We start from the raw sequence: 16302 nt of genomic DNA on the forward strand, positions 1-16302 counted from the left end.
CTTCCTTTAAGGATTCACTAAGAAAACATGTCCTTTTCTTTGATCTGCCGTCCCTTCCTTCATAGGGCTCAGCCATCAGTACAGAAGGCTGGACAGGGGTCAGATTATTGAAGAGGATGGATTCCTGAAAAAAAGATCTCCATGAGAACAAACTGTTTTTTCTTACGCAGAACCTTTATTATTTCACAGATACCATGAGAACGTAGAGAAACCTCAACATAATTAAATCAAGTGGAAGTTTAAGAAAGAGACTGATGGGAATAAAGTCAGAACCAAGTAAGTGGGTTCTTAGTTTTATTGTGGGATAATATGAGGTAGAACAAAGCAAGAGGAGGTGTGCGTGACAGGAAGGGCACTAAGGAGACTTCAAGAAACAGTGAGTATTTGCCCAGTAAATATAAGCTTGCTGTGGCAAGACTCTTAAGGTGGCCCCCAACATCTGGTCTTCATTCCTTTGTGTGATCCACTCCCCTTGATCATGGGGGCACCTGGGACTGGCTTCTACATGGAGAGCTGGGCAAAGGCAGCAAGAGGGACACAACTGCGTGTACCGTGCATGAAGCTGTCACCTTCATCTCACCAGGGGACTTTCTCTTCCTGCTAGATCGATGGCGTGATCTAATTGAAGAAGTCCACAAGGAAGAACACTGGGCAACATAGAGGAGCTGAGGATGCTTCCAGCTGACAGCCAGTGAGAAGATGAAGCCCTGGTCCCGGAATTGCCAGAAAATGATTTCGGCCAACATTCTCCCTTAGTTGAACCTCTGAGGAGAACCCAGTCCTGTCCCACATCTTTTTTTTTTTTTTTGTCTTTTGTCTTTTGCCTTTTTAGGGCTGCACTCGTGGCCTATGGAGGTTCCCAGGCTAGAGGTCGCATGCAAGCTGTAAGTGCCAGCCTACACCACAGCCACAGCAATGTGAGATCTGAGCCACATCTGTGACCTACACCATAGCTCACGGCAACTTCAGATCCTTAACCCACTGAGTGAGGCCAGGGATCGAACCCGTACTCTCATGGACACTACTTGGGTTCGTTAACCACTGAGCCACTATGGGAACTCCCTGTTCCACATATTGATTGACCCCTTGTGAGACCCTAAGTGGGAAGGAGACTGAATTAAGCCATGCCTGAACTGACTCACAGAAACTATGGGATAATAAATGTGTATATTTATTCTCTCATATTTACTGACTGTGCTCATGGCATGTAGAATTTCCCCAGGATCAAAAACGTGCCAGAGCAGCAACCTGAGCCACAGCAGTGACAACACTGATCCTTAACCCGCTGAGCCAGGGAACTCCACATGTATATTGTTTTATACCACTAAGTTTGTGGTATTTTGTTTTATACAAATAATAACTAACATGGAGTTCCTGTCGTGGCTCAGTGGTTAACGAATCCGACTAGGAACCATGAGGTTGCGGGTTTGATCCCTGGCCTTGCTCAGTGGGTTAAGGATCCGGCATTGCCATGAGCTGTGGTGTAGGTTGCAGACGCAGCTCCGATCCCATGTTGCTGTGGCTGTGGCATAGGCCGGTGACTATAGCTCCGATTTGACCCCTAGCCTGGGAACCTCCATATGCTGTGGGAGCAGCCCAAGAAATGGCAAAAAGACAAAAAAAAAAAAGAAAGAAAAAGAAATAATAACTAACCCAAGGGAGATGGAATAATCTCAATCTATTTGCAGTTTCCTTACCTTCTGAGCATAATTCAATGTCAATAACTAAATATTATGCCTAAACTATATAATATTGAGGTGACCGAGCACATAATTTCTAAGGTCCTATGGCTTTCCAATTCTGAGTCTGTGAAATGAAATTATCCTTACTCACCAGTGTTTGATTAAACAAAGCGAGTTGTTTCTGCCAGTCATCCACTCGAGTTTTCAGTGGACCAACGTAACGTGATGAGGCTATGGTAGCAATGTTGATGGTGCTGTCGTCAAGTAGGACCTTTAAGGAAAGGTGAAGAAAACATATGCAATGGGCCATGCAGTGAACCTGCATCCTCATGGACATTAGTTAGGTTCGTTACCACTGAGACACAACAGGAACTCTGATAATTACAGATATTGAATCCCAACAGTCCATTTAAAAGCCAACTTTTTGAGTGAATGGCTTGGTCCCACCTACTGTTTCCAACCCATCCACTTCCCCGCCTCCTCCTCTTCATGAAGGCTTAAAACCCACTCTGATATTCTCTCAAATGAACCAAGTAACTTTAGATTGTTCAACCCTGGCTATTTCTGTAATTATTAAGGGCACATGTTTAGCTCAACCCTCCTCTCCTCTCTCCCCCTACAAGGTATCTGGTACCTTCTTCATACCATTTGGTCTTTATATCTCACTACTCAAAACTTGAAAAATTAGGTATCATCTCCATCCAATGAAACGTCACTTTCCCTCAATCGTCTTGAGGAAGAAGGAAACTGAACTCATTCATGTCAAGCTCTGAATGATTAGAGACATTTTCCTCTATCTCCCTCTCCCGCTCCACCTCTTCACACCACAGCATCCCTCAGGGGATGCGTACATTTAAAAAATGTGTCTGCTCACTATTCACAATAGCCAAGACATGGAAACAACCTAAATGTCCATTGATAGATGAATGGATTAGAAGATGTGGTATATACACACAATGGAATACTACTCAGGCATAAAAAGGACAGAATAATGCCATTTGCAGCAACATAGCTGCAGCTCAAGATTCTCATACTAAGTGAAGTGAGTCACAAAGAGAAAGACAAATACCATATGATATCACTTATATGTGGAATCTAAAATATGGCACAAATGATCCTATCCACAAAACAGAAACAGATGGTGGACATGGAGAGCAGACTTGTGTTTGCCAGAGGGAGGTGGGAGAGAGGGTGATGGATGGGGAGTTTGGGGTTGGTAGATACAAACTATTACATTTAGAACAAATAAGTAATGGGGTCCTACTGTACAGCACAGGGAACTGTGTCCAGTCTCTTGGGTTAGAACATGATGGAAGACAGTTTGAAAAAAAAAAAAGAACGTGCATATATATATATATGTTTATATGTTTGTGTGTGTGTATATATGGGGGTGGGGTGGATCGTTTTGCTGTACAGTAGAAATTGAAGGGCCATTGTAAATCAACTACACTTTAATAAAAAAATTTTTTTAAATGTATCTGCTAATCTAAAGGATTTTATTTATTTATTTATTTGGCCATGCCTACAACATGTTGAAGTTCCCAGGGCAGGGATCAAACTTACTCCACAGCAGTGACCCAAGCCACTGCACTGACATCTGCTGGATCCTTAACCCGCTGAGCCACAACAGAATACCTAAAGGATTTTAGATGTTCTATTTAAATCGTAAACTTCTTGAGAGCAGAAGCCCCATCACCTTATATCACTTTGCCTCATACTGACTGATTTTCATCTTGGGTATGCTCTACCCTCCACTGCCTAGAGTGATGTCTGCTCTTCCTCTTCCAACCTTTACCTGGTAAAGCCATTTCATCTCAAGTTCTGGTTTGAGTACACCCTGATAGGCAAACGGTGCTTTTTAAATTGAGCCAAAATCCCCAGATCTTTTGCTAAACAAACGTACCTTTGGATTTTAAGTCATTAAGAATTTTCCAAAAACATGGGTTAAATTATCTTCTTTTGTTGTTAACAGAGCATGACCATCTATCCACTCCTGGTCTCAAAAAATTCAAGGGGCTTTAGCTTCTTAGGGTGCTACAGACCTGAAACATTCAAGCTTCTTTGCCTCATTTAAATGGTTTGAAATGCCTTTCATTCTCATCTTTGTCTATCAAATCCTCTTACTTTTTAAGGTCCAGCATATCTTGGCTGGTCTAGAAAGGAATTTCTGACCACTTCAGCCATAACTGATCTCTTTGTTTTCCTAAATTCCTCAACAGTGAGTCATTAACGGTAAGATTATAACTTTCACATTTATATGCCATTTCTATTGCTTCGCTAAATATTTCCTGTACCAGCATTCATATCAATTAATCATACTCATATTTTGCTTTCCCAATTAGATTTTTCCCATTTAATAACTTTCACGTTTCAGTCCTACATCATAATCTCTCATAGAATATTTAGGACTATGTCTGGCAAGAACCTTTACCATAAGTTTTAGTAACCCAGTTACCCACCTGTATGTCATCAGTGCCACCCAGGATAAATACATCTTTGGAATCACGGTGAGGAAGAACGACAAATTCAGTTGTTTTCCAAGAATCCTCCACCTTAGAAACAGTTCAAGTCTTAAGATATCTAAATTCATTTGGTTTAGGTACTTTATAAATGCATGGGGAATGAAATAAGTGAAAACTCTGTAATTTTCCTAATCTCTTCCTGTCTTTAAAATTCTTAAAACCCTTTTCTTGGTTAGATGACACTGATTTGCTTAGTCTTATTGACTAGCACTAATACATATGAATAACTCGTGATACATTAATGCGTGTTCCCTCCCACTTTATACTTTAATTAAAAGGAAAAAAATTCTTTTGACACAGGTGACTGGCGGGTGTGCGTGTATTTTTAGAGTAAGGAGGTCAAATATCCTAAGTAGGGAAGTCTTCTCAATGTCTTTTTGAAGCATTTCATATAGACCTCTCTAGTATGTAGTTTGAAAGATAATGCATTTTGGCATAAGACCTCTTTTTTGGTATGTAGTTCTCTATATAATAAGCATGCAAATTTCAAACCCTGTTGCCCTCAAGTTCTTGTTGGGCTATAAGCTAAGCAGGAGAAGCTGTTTATAGAGGTGATAACAAAAATAATGACAATAAAAGTAAGGAAATAGCAGAAGGACAACTGAGAATGAGAGGGTAAAAGCTACAATGTTGAAAAAGCCATTTAGATAAAACAAAAGTTGATCTTCCTGTGGAATATGAAAACCTTTATATCCCTGATCTTAAGAATCCACATTTTTTTTTTCAGATTTACCTTTTTAAGAATTGTTTCTAAGGCAGCTTCTCCAGAAGCCTGTCCAGAAATGTCCTGGATTTCTTGGCCAAAGTCAAAAACATGCAACTCAGACAGCTTATCCAAGGTTAATGGAACGTCAAGGTCCACTAGGGTGGCATCAACTGTTTGCTCAATAGCTGCCCAATGTCTAGGCTTCAGAGTTGGGTTCCTCAGATCCATGATAACTGGAAGCTAGAAAACAAACACTCTCAGGAGCACCGTGCTTTTTATCTTAAAAGCATCCCAAGGCTTCTGGTTTCAATTTGGGCATGTAGAGAGCTGGAAAGAAAACCACTTACACTATTACAATGAATAAAAATCTAAACAAACTGCAAATTAATGACTTGTACTGAACCCATCAGAAAAGTGAAGTTGCAGGACAACCAGCTGACTCGAAATTTGGAGAGACACTGGAACCCACAGTTTTCTCCACACCGAGAAACAGGACCTGAGAATTTGCTTACCTAGGACAGATGGTTTGGGTTTCCATTTAGGCTGGTAGGAAGATTCAGTTAAATTTTAAAAATAAATTGCTGAGACTGAATGTAGGGTAGCATAAGAGTGTGAAGTCCCCGGGGGCTACAAATATAGAGGGGTTCATAGGGAAGCCTGGGAAGAATCCTAAGAAAGTCTCTGCCTTATGGTGCTGGCTGAAGGTGGGAAACAGCAGCTGCTACTGTAACTCTAACCAACCCATCTCTCCTATCTTCCCTATGGAACAAAAGACTTAATGTCAGGTAAAGGAACAACAAAAATTATCAGCTTACAGCACTGGTGCTAACTCACTGTAGATATCTGTATAAAACTGGAGAAACAGAATAGGAAAAAAAGCTTTACCCAGGGAGGAGGAACAGAAATTTATTCTAGGCTTATTACTATAGCTGGAGGAAGGGCAGGAACATTTTTGAAGGGCAGAATTCTGAGAGCAAGGAACACATAGTGCTTTGCTAGGACAGAGGCTTAATCAGAACATGAGGGAGTATCCTTCTCCCACCAGACTAGCAATTACTGAATGAAAATAGCAGTGGAATAGAGTGGAAAGCTGAAAGATACAGATTCTCTCTGGGCACAAAACAAAAGGAAGACCTAAGGTCAGGGGGAAAGAGCAGTTTAAAAAAATGACTTTGGCAAATCAGCCCAAATTATAAACAAAAGGTATCATTAGGAGAATTTGAAAACTGGTATACTGAGGGAAACCACAGCAACACTAACTCTCACTCTAGCCCAATTCCTGACTAGATTTAGTATAACATGCCACACAGAAGGCCAAGTAGAAGGAAAGGCATGTTCATTTCCAGGCATAAAAATCATTTACCCCACTATCTACTGTACTACATAAGATGTCTAGATTTCAACAAAAATGTAAGAGGTATACAAAAGGTCAAGGCAAATATACATCTGAAAGACATAAAATTAATCAGAACCAGGCTCAGATCTGACATATGTCAGAATAAACACATAGAATGTAAAATAATTGTGATTCATAAGTTAATGGCTCCATGGAAAAGGTAGACCACATATAAGATCAGATGGGAAATGTCAATGAAATGATGGAAGCTACAATTAAAAATCAAATGGAGGAGTTCCTGTTGTGGCTCAGTGGTAATAAACCCAACTAGGATCCATGAGGACATGGGTTTGATCCCTGGCCTCGCCCAGTGGGTTAAGGATCCAGCATTGCTATGAGCTGTGGTGTAGGTCACAGATGAGGCTTGGGTCCTGCATTGCTGTGGCTGTGGTATAAGCCGGCAGCTACAGCCCCAATTTGACCTCTAGTCTGGGAATTTCCATATGCTGTGGGTGCGGCCCTAAAAATACAAAAGAAAAAAAAAATCAAATGGAAGTGTTAGAAATGAAGAAGACAGTAAGAGATATAAATAATGTCTTTGATGAGATTAACCCAGCCAAGGAATTTGAAGGTGAGCAGAAATTCTCCAAACTGAAACAAAGAGAGAAAAAACAGTGAAATCCTCCCCCCAAACCTAGAATAGAACATCTAAAAGCTTGATATCAAATAGTCTAACATAGATGGAAATACCAGAAATACCAGAAGGATAAGAGAGAGGAAAAAAACAGCAGAAGATACCTTGAAGAAATATTAGCTGAATTTTTTTCAAAATTAAGACTGATACAAGAGACCCAAGAAACTCTGAGAATACTAAGCAGGATGAATACAAACTGTAAATCACAATGACAACATACACCCAGGTACATCACATTACGAAATGCCAAAAGTCAAGAAAAAGAGAAAAATTTGAAGGCAGCCGACAAAAGATACATATTATCTACAGAAGAACAAGGATAACAACTACAGCAGACTTCTTGTCAGAAATTATGCAAGTAAAAAGATAATGAAAGGATACTTATACATTGCTGAAAGAAAAAATAAAATCTGCCAACTCAGAATTATACACCTGTGAAAATATCATTCAAAATAAAGGATAAAAACTTTCTTTCAAAAATTTGGGGAATTCATAGTTATCATTCCTACTCAATAAGAAATATTAAAAGAAGTTCTTTAGGCAGAATAAATATGCTATGAGTCAGAATCTCAGATCCATACAAAGAAATGAAGAACACTGGAACTACAATAGATGTAAAATAAATTTCATTTTATTTCCTATTTTTATTCTCCTAACAGGTAACTATATAAAACAAAAATAGCAACGTGTAGTGTGCATATGCTCTGTAAAAGTAAAATACATGACAACATTAATAGAATGGATGAGAGGGAAGAATTGGGAGTATACTACTATAAAGTCTTTATACATGAAATAATATCATTTAAAGACTGATTTAGATGAATTGAAAAATCTATATTTTAAATTTAGGATAACCACTAAAAATTGCCTAAAAAGACGTGTGAACAATAACTCCATAGAGAAGATAAAATGCAATCATAAAATATACACAATTAAATCAAGAAAGGTAAGATAAAAAGTCAAAAAGGAAACAAAGGACAAATAAATTTAAAAAACAGCATGATGGCAGGTTTAACACATCCATATCAATAACACTTTAAATAGTCACTAGTCATTAGAAAAATGTAAATTATCACCTTTATGAGATACTACTATACATTTATGAGAATGGTTAAAATTCCAACCAAATCAAACCAAACCCCCAAACTCCCTAATGAAAACAAGTGCTGGTGAGGAGGAGGAACAACTAGAATTCTCACACATTACCTGTGGCAAGGCAAAATGTTATTGCCCTTTGAAAAACTGTTTGGCCCTTTGAAAAACTTATAAATATTCACTTACCCTACCACCTAGTAACCCATTCCTCATTATTTATCCAAGTGGTTTAAAAACTCATGTTTACATAAAAAGTTGCACATGCATGTTTATAGAAGTTTAACAGTAATCACTAGAAAAATGGACACAACTCAAATATCTTTCAACAGGTGACTGGAGAAACAAAGTGTGGTGATCTACACAATGGAACATTACTCAGCAATAAAAATTAACAAACTATTGACTCACATAACCAACCTAGAGGAATCTTCTTTAAAATATTCTAATTTACAGAGTTGTGCCATTATCACCACTATTTCACTACCCTTGAGGGCAAACCCTACACTCATTAGCTACTGCTATTCATTTCTCCATTTCCAGTGTCTGGTAACCACTAATCTACTTTCTCTCTCTATGGAGTTCTCTGTCCTACACATTTCATATCAAGGACATCATACGCTATGTAGTCTTTTGGTGATTGGCTTCTTTTACTTAGTGTAGTGTTTTCCAGGTTCATCTATGCTGTCACATATATCAGTATTACATTCCTTTTTATTGCTGAATAACATTACATTGTATAGCTATATCACATTTTGTTTACTCATTCATTAGTTGATGGACATTTTTTTTCCCCCTTTTGGCTGTTATGAATAATACTATTCTGAACGTACACATATAGGAACACATATAAATATATATAGTCTTTGCATCAACATGTGTATGCAACTCTTTTAGGTATATACCCAAGGAGTGGAATTATTTGGTAATACAGTAACTCTGTTTAACTTTTTTTTTTTTTTTTTTTTTTTTTGTCTTTTTTCTAGGGCTGCACCTGTGGCATATGGAGGTTCCCAGGCTAGGGGTCTAATTGGAGCCGTAACTGCCGGCCTACACCAGAGCCACAGCAACGCAGGATCCGAGCCACGTCTGCAACCTACACCACAGCTCATGGCAACACCGGATCCTTAACCCACTGAGCAAGGCCAGGGATCGAACCCGCAACTTTATGGTTCCTAGTCGGATTTGTTAACCACTGAGCCACAATGGGAACTCCTATGTTTAACATTTTAAGAAACTGCTAAGTTGTTTTCCAAAGAGATTGTACCACTTTATAATTCTACCAGCAATATATGAGGGTTTCAATTTCTCCGATCTTTACCAAAACTTATGTAATCTTTCTTTCTGATTATAGCCACCCCAAAGGGTATGAAGTAGTATCTCACTGTGGCTTTGATTTGCATTTTCCTGTAGACTAAATGGTGTTCAGCGTCTTTTCATGTATCTTCTTTGGAGAAATGTCTTTTCAAATCCTCTGCCCATTTTAAAGAGTTATATGTCTTTTTTTTTTGGAGTTATAAGAGAAGATATATATTCTGGGTAAAAATACCTGGATGTATTTTGAATGCTTTTGCTAAGTGAATGATGTCAGACCCAAAAGTTTTACATTGCATTATCCCATTTATATTATATTCTGTAAAAGGAAGAACTATAGAGACAGAAGAGTGATCAGTGGTTGCCTGGGTTGGTACGGAAGAAGAGCCTGACAACAAAGGGAATGGGGGGCTGGTGTTGGATACATCACACTCTTCATTTGCAAAAATCCACAGAACCGTATACCACAAAGGGTGACTTTTACTGTATGTAAGTTAAAAAAAATTAACCAGGATTTCAAAGGAATGCAAAATGGAATGCAGACTGTGACAAATGAGCTTGTTTATAGCAGCATGATATAACCACACTAAAGGAGATAAAGAAGAAAGAAGCTGATATACGTAACTTTGGAAAAGGGTTTTGACTGGACACTGGAAGGCTACAATGGGAAAAACTGCAAAAACACTCTTCTTAAGGGGGGAAATTTGCTTTGCATTGTGCCTGAAGCTTTCCCTACTTTTCCTACTCAGGTCTTCTTAAGTCCTTTATCTCATCTTTGGAAGAAAAAAACCCAAACATCTAAAACCATTTCCCCCTTTCTTCCCATTTCAAGTACTGGTTTAGCAGTGATCAGTTTCTAAGAGTTAGCCCTGCACACCTACTGCCAGGCTTCCCAGCCTTCTTCACATAGTGGCACATCTGGAAAATGGCCTATTTGTTTGGTTAGTGCTATAAATGGACAAGGCTGCCCTGGCCTCACCTGGTTTACAGGCTGAGCAGATCAGCATCTCAGCACACCTACAACCCATTCCCACACTATTTCCACTGTCACTTGAGACACTCTGACTCTAAATGCTCCTTCAATTGCATTTGGCCAGCTGAATATGGGGACGCAGTCTGTGCCTGTGCAAAAACTGAATTTATTTATTGTTTCTTCTCTCTCTGCAAAGCTGACTAATCTAAACAGGGAAGAATTCCTGACTTTGGTCTCATAAGCATCAAGTGGTAACTGACTGACATGGAGATTTTGAAATAATTTCTCAAAACTTACCTTTTCTTTCATTTTTTCCACCTTAGTTTTTAGCTGGGGCACTACACTGTTGGGTGGCAAACCTTTTTCCAATTGAGTCACAAATTTGGCATATTTAGAAACTTGACTGTTTAGAAATTCTGGATCCAGGCAGTCAAATTTGGACTATGAAAATTAGAAGAAAAAAAAAAAGAAGTTAAATAATGTGATAAAATGCAAACTTGAAATAGTAAATTTTTTTAATCTACTCAGATTTTTCAGCAGCTATGTTGTTAATCCAAGTCAATTCTACACTTTTGGAAATGGCTCTACTTACTGAGATTTCTAATAGTATATCAGGCATTGCTTGTTTATTACTTTCATGTCTTTTTCTCCCACATTATCAAATGTAGTATTGCAATCCCTGTAATTTATTCCTGAAGGCCAACCTTTGTAAGGTTACACATAGGTAATTTTTACTCTTGTGCTGTAGAAATTTCTCACCAAGTAGTCTCCAATTATTTGATTCTGTACCCGTTTAATATAACTGATTTAAAGATGCATCCCAACATATGTATGTATCCATAAATATATTTCTCAGTTATATAAATATGTAAGTGTACACATATATTGACATATCAGATGGTCATATGGACTGAAGACAATAGAAAATTTGTAAAAAGGAAAAAATAGTCCATGGTCACGGATTGTAAAAATTAATATTGTTAAAATGTTCATATCACCTAAAACAATCTACAGATTCCATGCAGTCCCTATCAAAATTCCAACAGCATTTTTCACAGAAGTAGAACAAACAAACCTAAAATTTGTATGGAACCACAAAAGACCCTGAATAGCCAAAGTCTATTATAGCCAAAGTCATCTGGAGAAAGAATAACAAAGATGGAGGTATCAACTCCCAGATTTCAGATTATAATCCAAAGTTACAGTCATTAAAATAGTATAATTCTGGCACAAAAACAGACATATAGATTAATGGATCTATATGGATCTAATGGATCTACATATAGAAAACCTAGAAACAAGCCCACACATATATAGTAAATTAATTTACAACAAAGGAGCCAAGAATACACACTGGGAAAGGGACAGTCTCCTCAATAAATGGTGTCAGGAAAACTGGACAGCCACAGACAAAGGAATGAAACTGGACCCATACACAAAAATAACTCAAAATAGATTAAAGATATGAATGTGAGACCTGAAGAAATCTAGAAGAAAACATAGACAGTAAGCTCCCTGAAATGGATCTTAGTAATGATATTTTGGATTTGACACCAAAAGCAAAGGCAACAAAAATAACAATAAGTGGGACTACATCTAACTAAAAAGCTTCTGCTCAACAAAGAAAACCATCAACAAAATGAAACAGCAGCCTATTGAAATGGAGAAAATATTTGTAAATGATATATATGACTAAGGGGACTAATATCCAGAGTATATAAAGAGCTCATATAAATTAATAGCAAAAAAAAGTAACAACCTGATTTAAAAGAGGGCAGAGGACCTGAATGGACATTTTTTCAAAGACGTAACAGATGTCCAACAGGTACATGGAAAGATGCTCAACATCACTTATCTTTGGGAAATTTAAAGCTACAATGAAATGTTACTTCACACCTGTTAGAATAGCTAGTATCAAAAAGAGAAGAGGTAACCAGCATTGGCAAAAATGTGGAGAAAAAGGAACATTTGTGCACTGTTGGTAGAAATCTAAATTGGTGCAACCACTATGGAAAACAATATGACGATTCCCCTCAAAACATTAAAAATAGAACTACCATATGATTCAGACATTCCCCTTCTTGGTATTTATCCTAAGAAAATAAAAATACTAAATCCATGTTCATAGAAGCATTATTTATAACAGCCAAGTAATGGAAACAATCTAAGTGTCCACTAATGAATAAATAGATGAAGAAAATATATAGATAGGTAGGTAGATAGGAAGAAAGAAATATATAAAGATATAGATAGATATAGATACCTATACACACAATGGAATATTAGTTAGCCATAAAAAAGAAATGAAATCTTGTCATTTGTGACAACATGGATGGACTTTGAGGGCCTTATGCAAAGTGAAATAAGTCAGACAAAGAAAGACAAGAACCATGTTATCTCACTTATCTAAAACAAAACAACACAACTCACAGAAACAGAGAACAGATTGGTGGTTGCCACAGGAGCTGGGGGTGGATGAAGGAGGTCAGAAGGTACAAGCTTCTAGTTATAAAATAAATAAATCATGGAAATGTAATATATAGCATGATGACTATAGCTAATAATACTGTGTTACATATTTGAAAGCTGCCAAGAGAATAGGTTTTAAAAGTTCTCACAAGAAAAACAAATCTGTGACCATGTATGGTTAACCAGATTTACTGTGGTGATCATTTTGCAGTACACACAAATAGAGGATCATTATATTGTACATTTGAAACTAATGATATGTCAAATATATCTCAATTAAAAAAAGAAAATTTATAAATATTCTTTTTTTTTTCTAGATCCAACATTTTCTTTTTGCCCCCCATGAGTCTTTTTGCATACTTCCTATGGTGATTTCATCCCACTTTGGAAACCATTGGTCTAATCTATGGTGGTGATCAGAAAAGTCTCTAAGTGTCTTTCTTCACAGGAGCATCTTTTACTTCTGAGGTAAGTGATAAATGAGTTATACAAGAGCACTTAAAATTCTCTGATATAATATACATTATATTTATATATAATATATATATTGTTTTCTGTTTTCCCCACCAAAAGCTAAGTTCTGTGAGGGCTTGGAATTTGTCCATTTTCTTCTCCATTGGTATTCACAGCACCAAGAACTTTATCTGGGAAACATTCTTGTATCACTGTGGTTTAACCCAGATATGTGACTTTTAATTATAGGTATCAGCACAGGGAAGCTGAACGAGGTTAACAGTATTTGTGAAGTTGATGGTATCTCTAACATGTCCATGTCACACTTGAAGGAATAGATGTTCATCTATTTTGTTTCCTAGAGTGTTGACTCCAGTTAAGCTTTGAAGATAAGGGTAGACCCTAGAAACCAAACCCTATGGTACTTGGCTCTATAATTAAGAGAATTTATTACTGAATCTCAAGAGAAGACCCTAGATTTCATTACTGTGATTCTATTCTCTCACAGTGAACAAAATAGCTTCCTTTTTTAAAAAAAGGACAATAAGAACAGAACCTAAGCTAATAGAAATCTAACATGTGTAGATCACAAATAAAATCCTATGATCCTAAAAAACCTTGGCTGTAATGATTCAGGATGACACTATGTTCAGAAACTGCAAAGCAGTTAAACATCATGTAGTGAAGTCCTTTGATGCTTCCTTCATTTAGCGTTATTAAATGAAGGGCCCAAGAAGCCTGCCTTTACAACAATGTGTTTTGTTCTGTGGTTCTTAGTGACGGGAAGACCTTTGCGCATTTCACTGGTAACCTGATAATAGCTCCCATAAAATTATAACATTGCATTTTTTACTGAAACTAAGAATACACAAGATTGTTAAAAATTGTAATTCATATTGTTAAGATTTTAGGTTTAATTAACACAAAGATGATTTAATAATTGAGAGCTTTTTTTTTTTTTTTTTACCTTTAACCATTCTTGTTGGAGTTGATCCCATTCAGATAAAGAGTCCCAGAGCAATTGCTTGAGCTTCAATTCAGCACTAACTTCTTCCAAAGCTTCAAACTTGGACACCTCTACCTTTAAAAATGTAATAGTAAAATGTACTATTTAATTTTCAGAAATAGAGCTCTTATGTTATCCTCCCATTAAATAATTTTTGGTACAATGATGCCTCAGCAGAATATGAGTGGGTCCTAAATGGCAAAAGGAAAGGAGAGATAGACACAAGACAAAACAAAAAGACAAAACACAAAACTCCACATATACTCAAATTTCCATTTGAGTGACAAATATAACTCTTTATATATTTATATTTATAGAACTTAGAAAGTCTCTAAAGACACAAATATTACAAGAGCACTAAGGGCATTCTTCCTCAAGTTGGATCATACATGTATATACAGACACACACACACACACACACACACACACACACACACACACACACACACATTCCTGGCCTTTTTAGGTAAATGGATGAGTCTTCAGAGGCACTGATATAGGACTTTTATCTTAGATGACAGAAGAGGGAGAGGATATTTGTGTGGTAGCTGGTGGAGGGCATGGGGAGATTTAAGATGGAGAGACCCTCCAGCTTAATTCTTTTTAAACCAATGGACTATAAGAACTGTATAGAGAGAAAGGTTGCGAGAAAATCTGAAGAAGTTGTTTTCATGATGTGGAGTTAGAGAAACCTTCAGGAGATTGATTGCACAGAAACTGTGAGCCTTGTGATAAGCTAGGGCTTTAAACATTTCATCCAATAGCATCAAAATACATTTTATTTTCAAGCACACATAGAATACTCCCCAGGATAGATTATATGATAGGCTACAAAACAAGTCTTAGTAAGTTTAAGAAGACTGAAATCATATTAAGGATCTTTTCCAGCCACAATGGTATGAAACTAGAAATTAACAAGAGGAAAGCTGGAGATTTACAAGTATGTGGAAACTAAACAACACATTTCTGAAAAACAAATGGGAAAACTAGGAAATGAAAAAATAACTTGAAACAAATGAAAATGAAAATATAGCACACCAAAACTTATGGGATGCTACAAAAGTAGTTCTTAGAGGGAAGTTTATAGTGATAAATGCATATATTAAGAAAATAGAAAGATCTCAAATAAATAACTTTACATATCAAGGAACTAGGAAAAAGAGAACAAGCTAAGCTCAAAGTTTGCAGAAGAAAGGAAATAACAAGGATCAGAGTAGAAATAAATAAAATAGAGACCAGAAAAACAATAGAAAAATAAATGAAACTGAGACCTAGTTTTTTTTAAAAAAAGATAAACAAACCTTTAGCTAGACTAAAAAAAAGGGGATTTAAATAAATAAAATAAAAAATGACAGAGGACATGTTAAAACTTATGCCACGAAAATAATAATAGACTACCATGAATATGTAAACAAATTAGATAACTTAAAAAAGAGATGAATAAATTCCTAGAAACATACAACCTACCTGGAGTTCCTGTCATGGCTCAGCGTTAACAAATCTGACTAGTATCCATGAAGATGTGGGTTTGATCCCTGGCCTTGCTCAGTAGGTTAGGGATCTAGCGTTGCTGTGAGCTGTGGTGTAGGTCACAGACATGGCTCAGACCCAGCGTTGCTGTGGCTGTGGCATAGGCTGGCAGCTACAGCTCTGATTTGACCCCTAGCCTGGGAACCTCCTGTGGTTCCATGCCGTGGGTGCAGCCCTAAAAAGACAAAAAAGAAAGAAACATGCAACCTACCAAGACTGAATCAGAAGGAAACAGAAAATCTGAACTGACAAATAAGGAGTAAGGAGATAGAATCAATAATAAAAAACCTCCTAACACAGAAAAACCCAGGACAAAATGACTCCACTGGAAAATTCTACTAAACATTTGGGGGAAAAAAAAAAGAATTAATGCCAACCTTTCCCAAACTTTTCCAAAGAACTAAAGAGATGGGAATACTTCCAAACTCACTTTTACAAGGCCAGCATTACCCTAACATTAGGGATCCAGCCTTGTCTTCATTAAAAATTAGAAATGACTTTCTAGGCCAGTTAGACCTTCCCTTC

The 16302-nt window shown here is 37.1% G+C and overlaps 1 protein-coding gene across 5 annotated transcripts in view; it reads right to left on the bottom strand.

Annotated features, from left to right (window-relative positions):
- The window catches only part of DNAH6 (dynein axonemal heavy chain 6), a 254417-nt gene that overhangs the window by 169049 nt on the left and 69066 nt on the right, over nucleotides 1-16302 (bottom strand). For all 5 annotated transcript variants that reach the window (XM_021087305.1, XM_021087306.1, XM_021087308.1 and 2 more), the window contains 5 exons: nucleotides 14209-14322; nucleotides 10617-10760; nucleotides 4938-5150; nucleotides 4142-4234; nucleotides 1834-1953 (listed from right to left, as the gene is read on the bottom strand). In XM_021087305.1, the coding sequence (XP_020942964.1) occupies nucleotides 1834-1953; nucleotides 4142-4234; nucleotides 4938-5150; nucleotides 10617-10760; nucleotides 14209-14322 (684 nt within the window). The remainder of the gene's footprint in view (nucleotides 1-1833; nucleotides 1954-4141; nucleotides 4235-4937; nucleotides 5151-10616; nucleotides 10761-14208; nucleotides 14323-16302) is intronic.

The sequence above is a fragment of the Sus scrofa genome, chromosome 3, assembly GCF_000003025.6.
Source record: "Sus scrofa isolate TJ Tabasco breed Duroc chromosome 3, Sscrofa11.1, whole genome shotgun sequence".
NCBI classification, from domain to species: Eukaryota; Metazoa; Chordata; class Mammalia; order Artiodactyla; family Suidae; genus Sus; species Sus scrofa.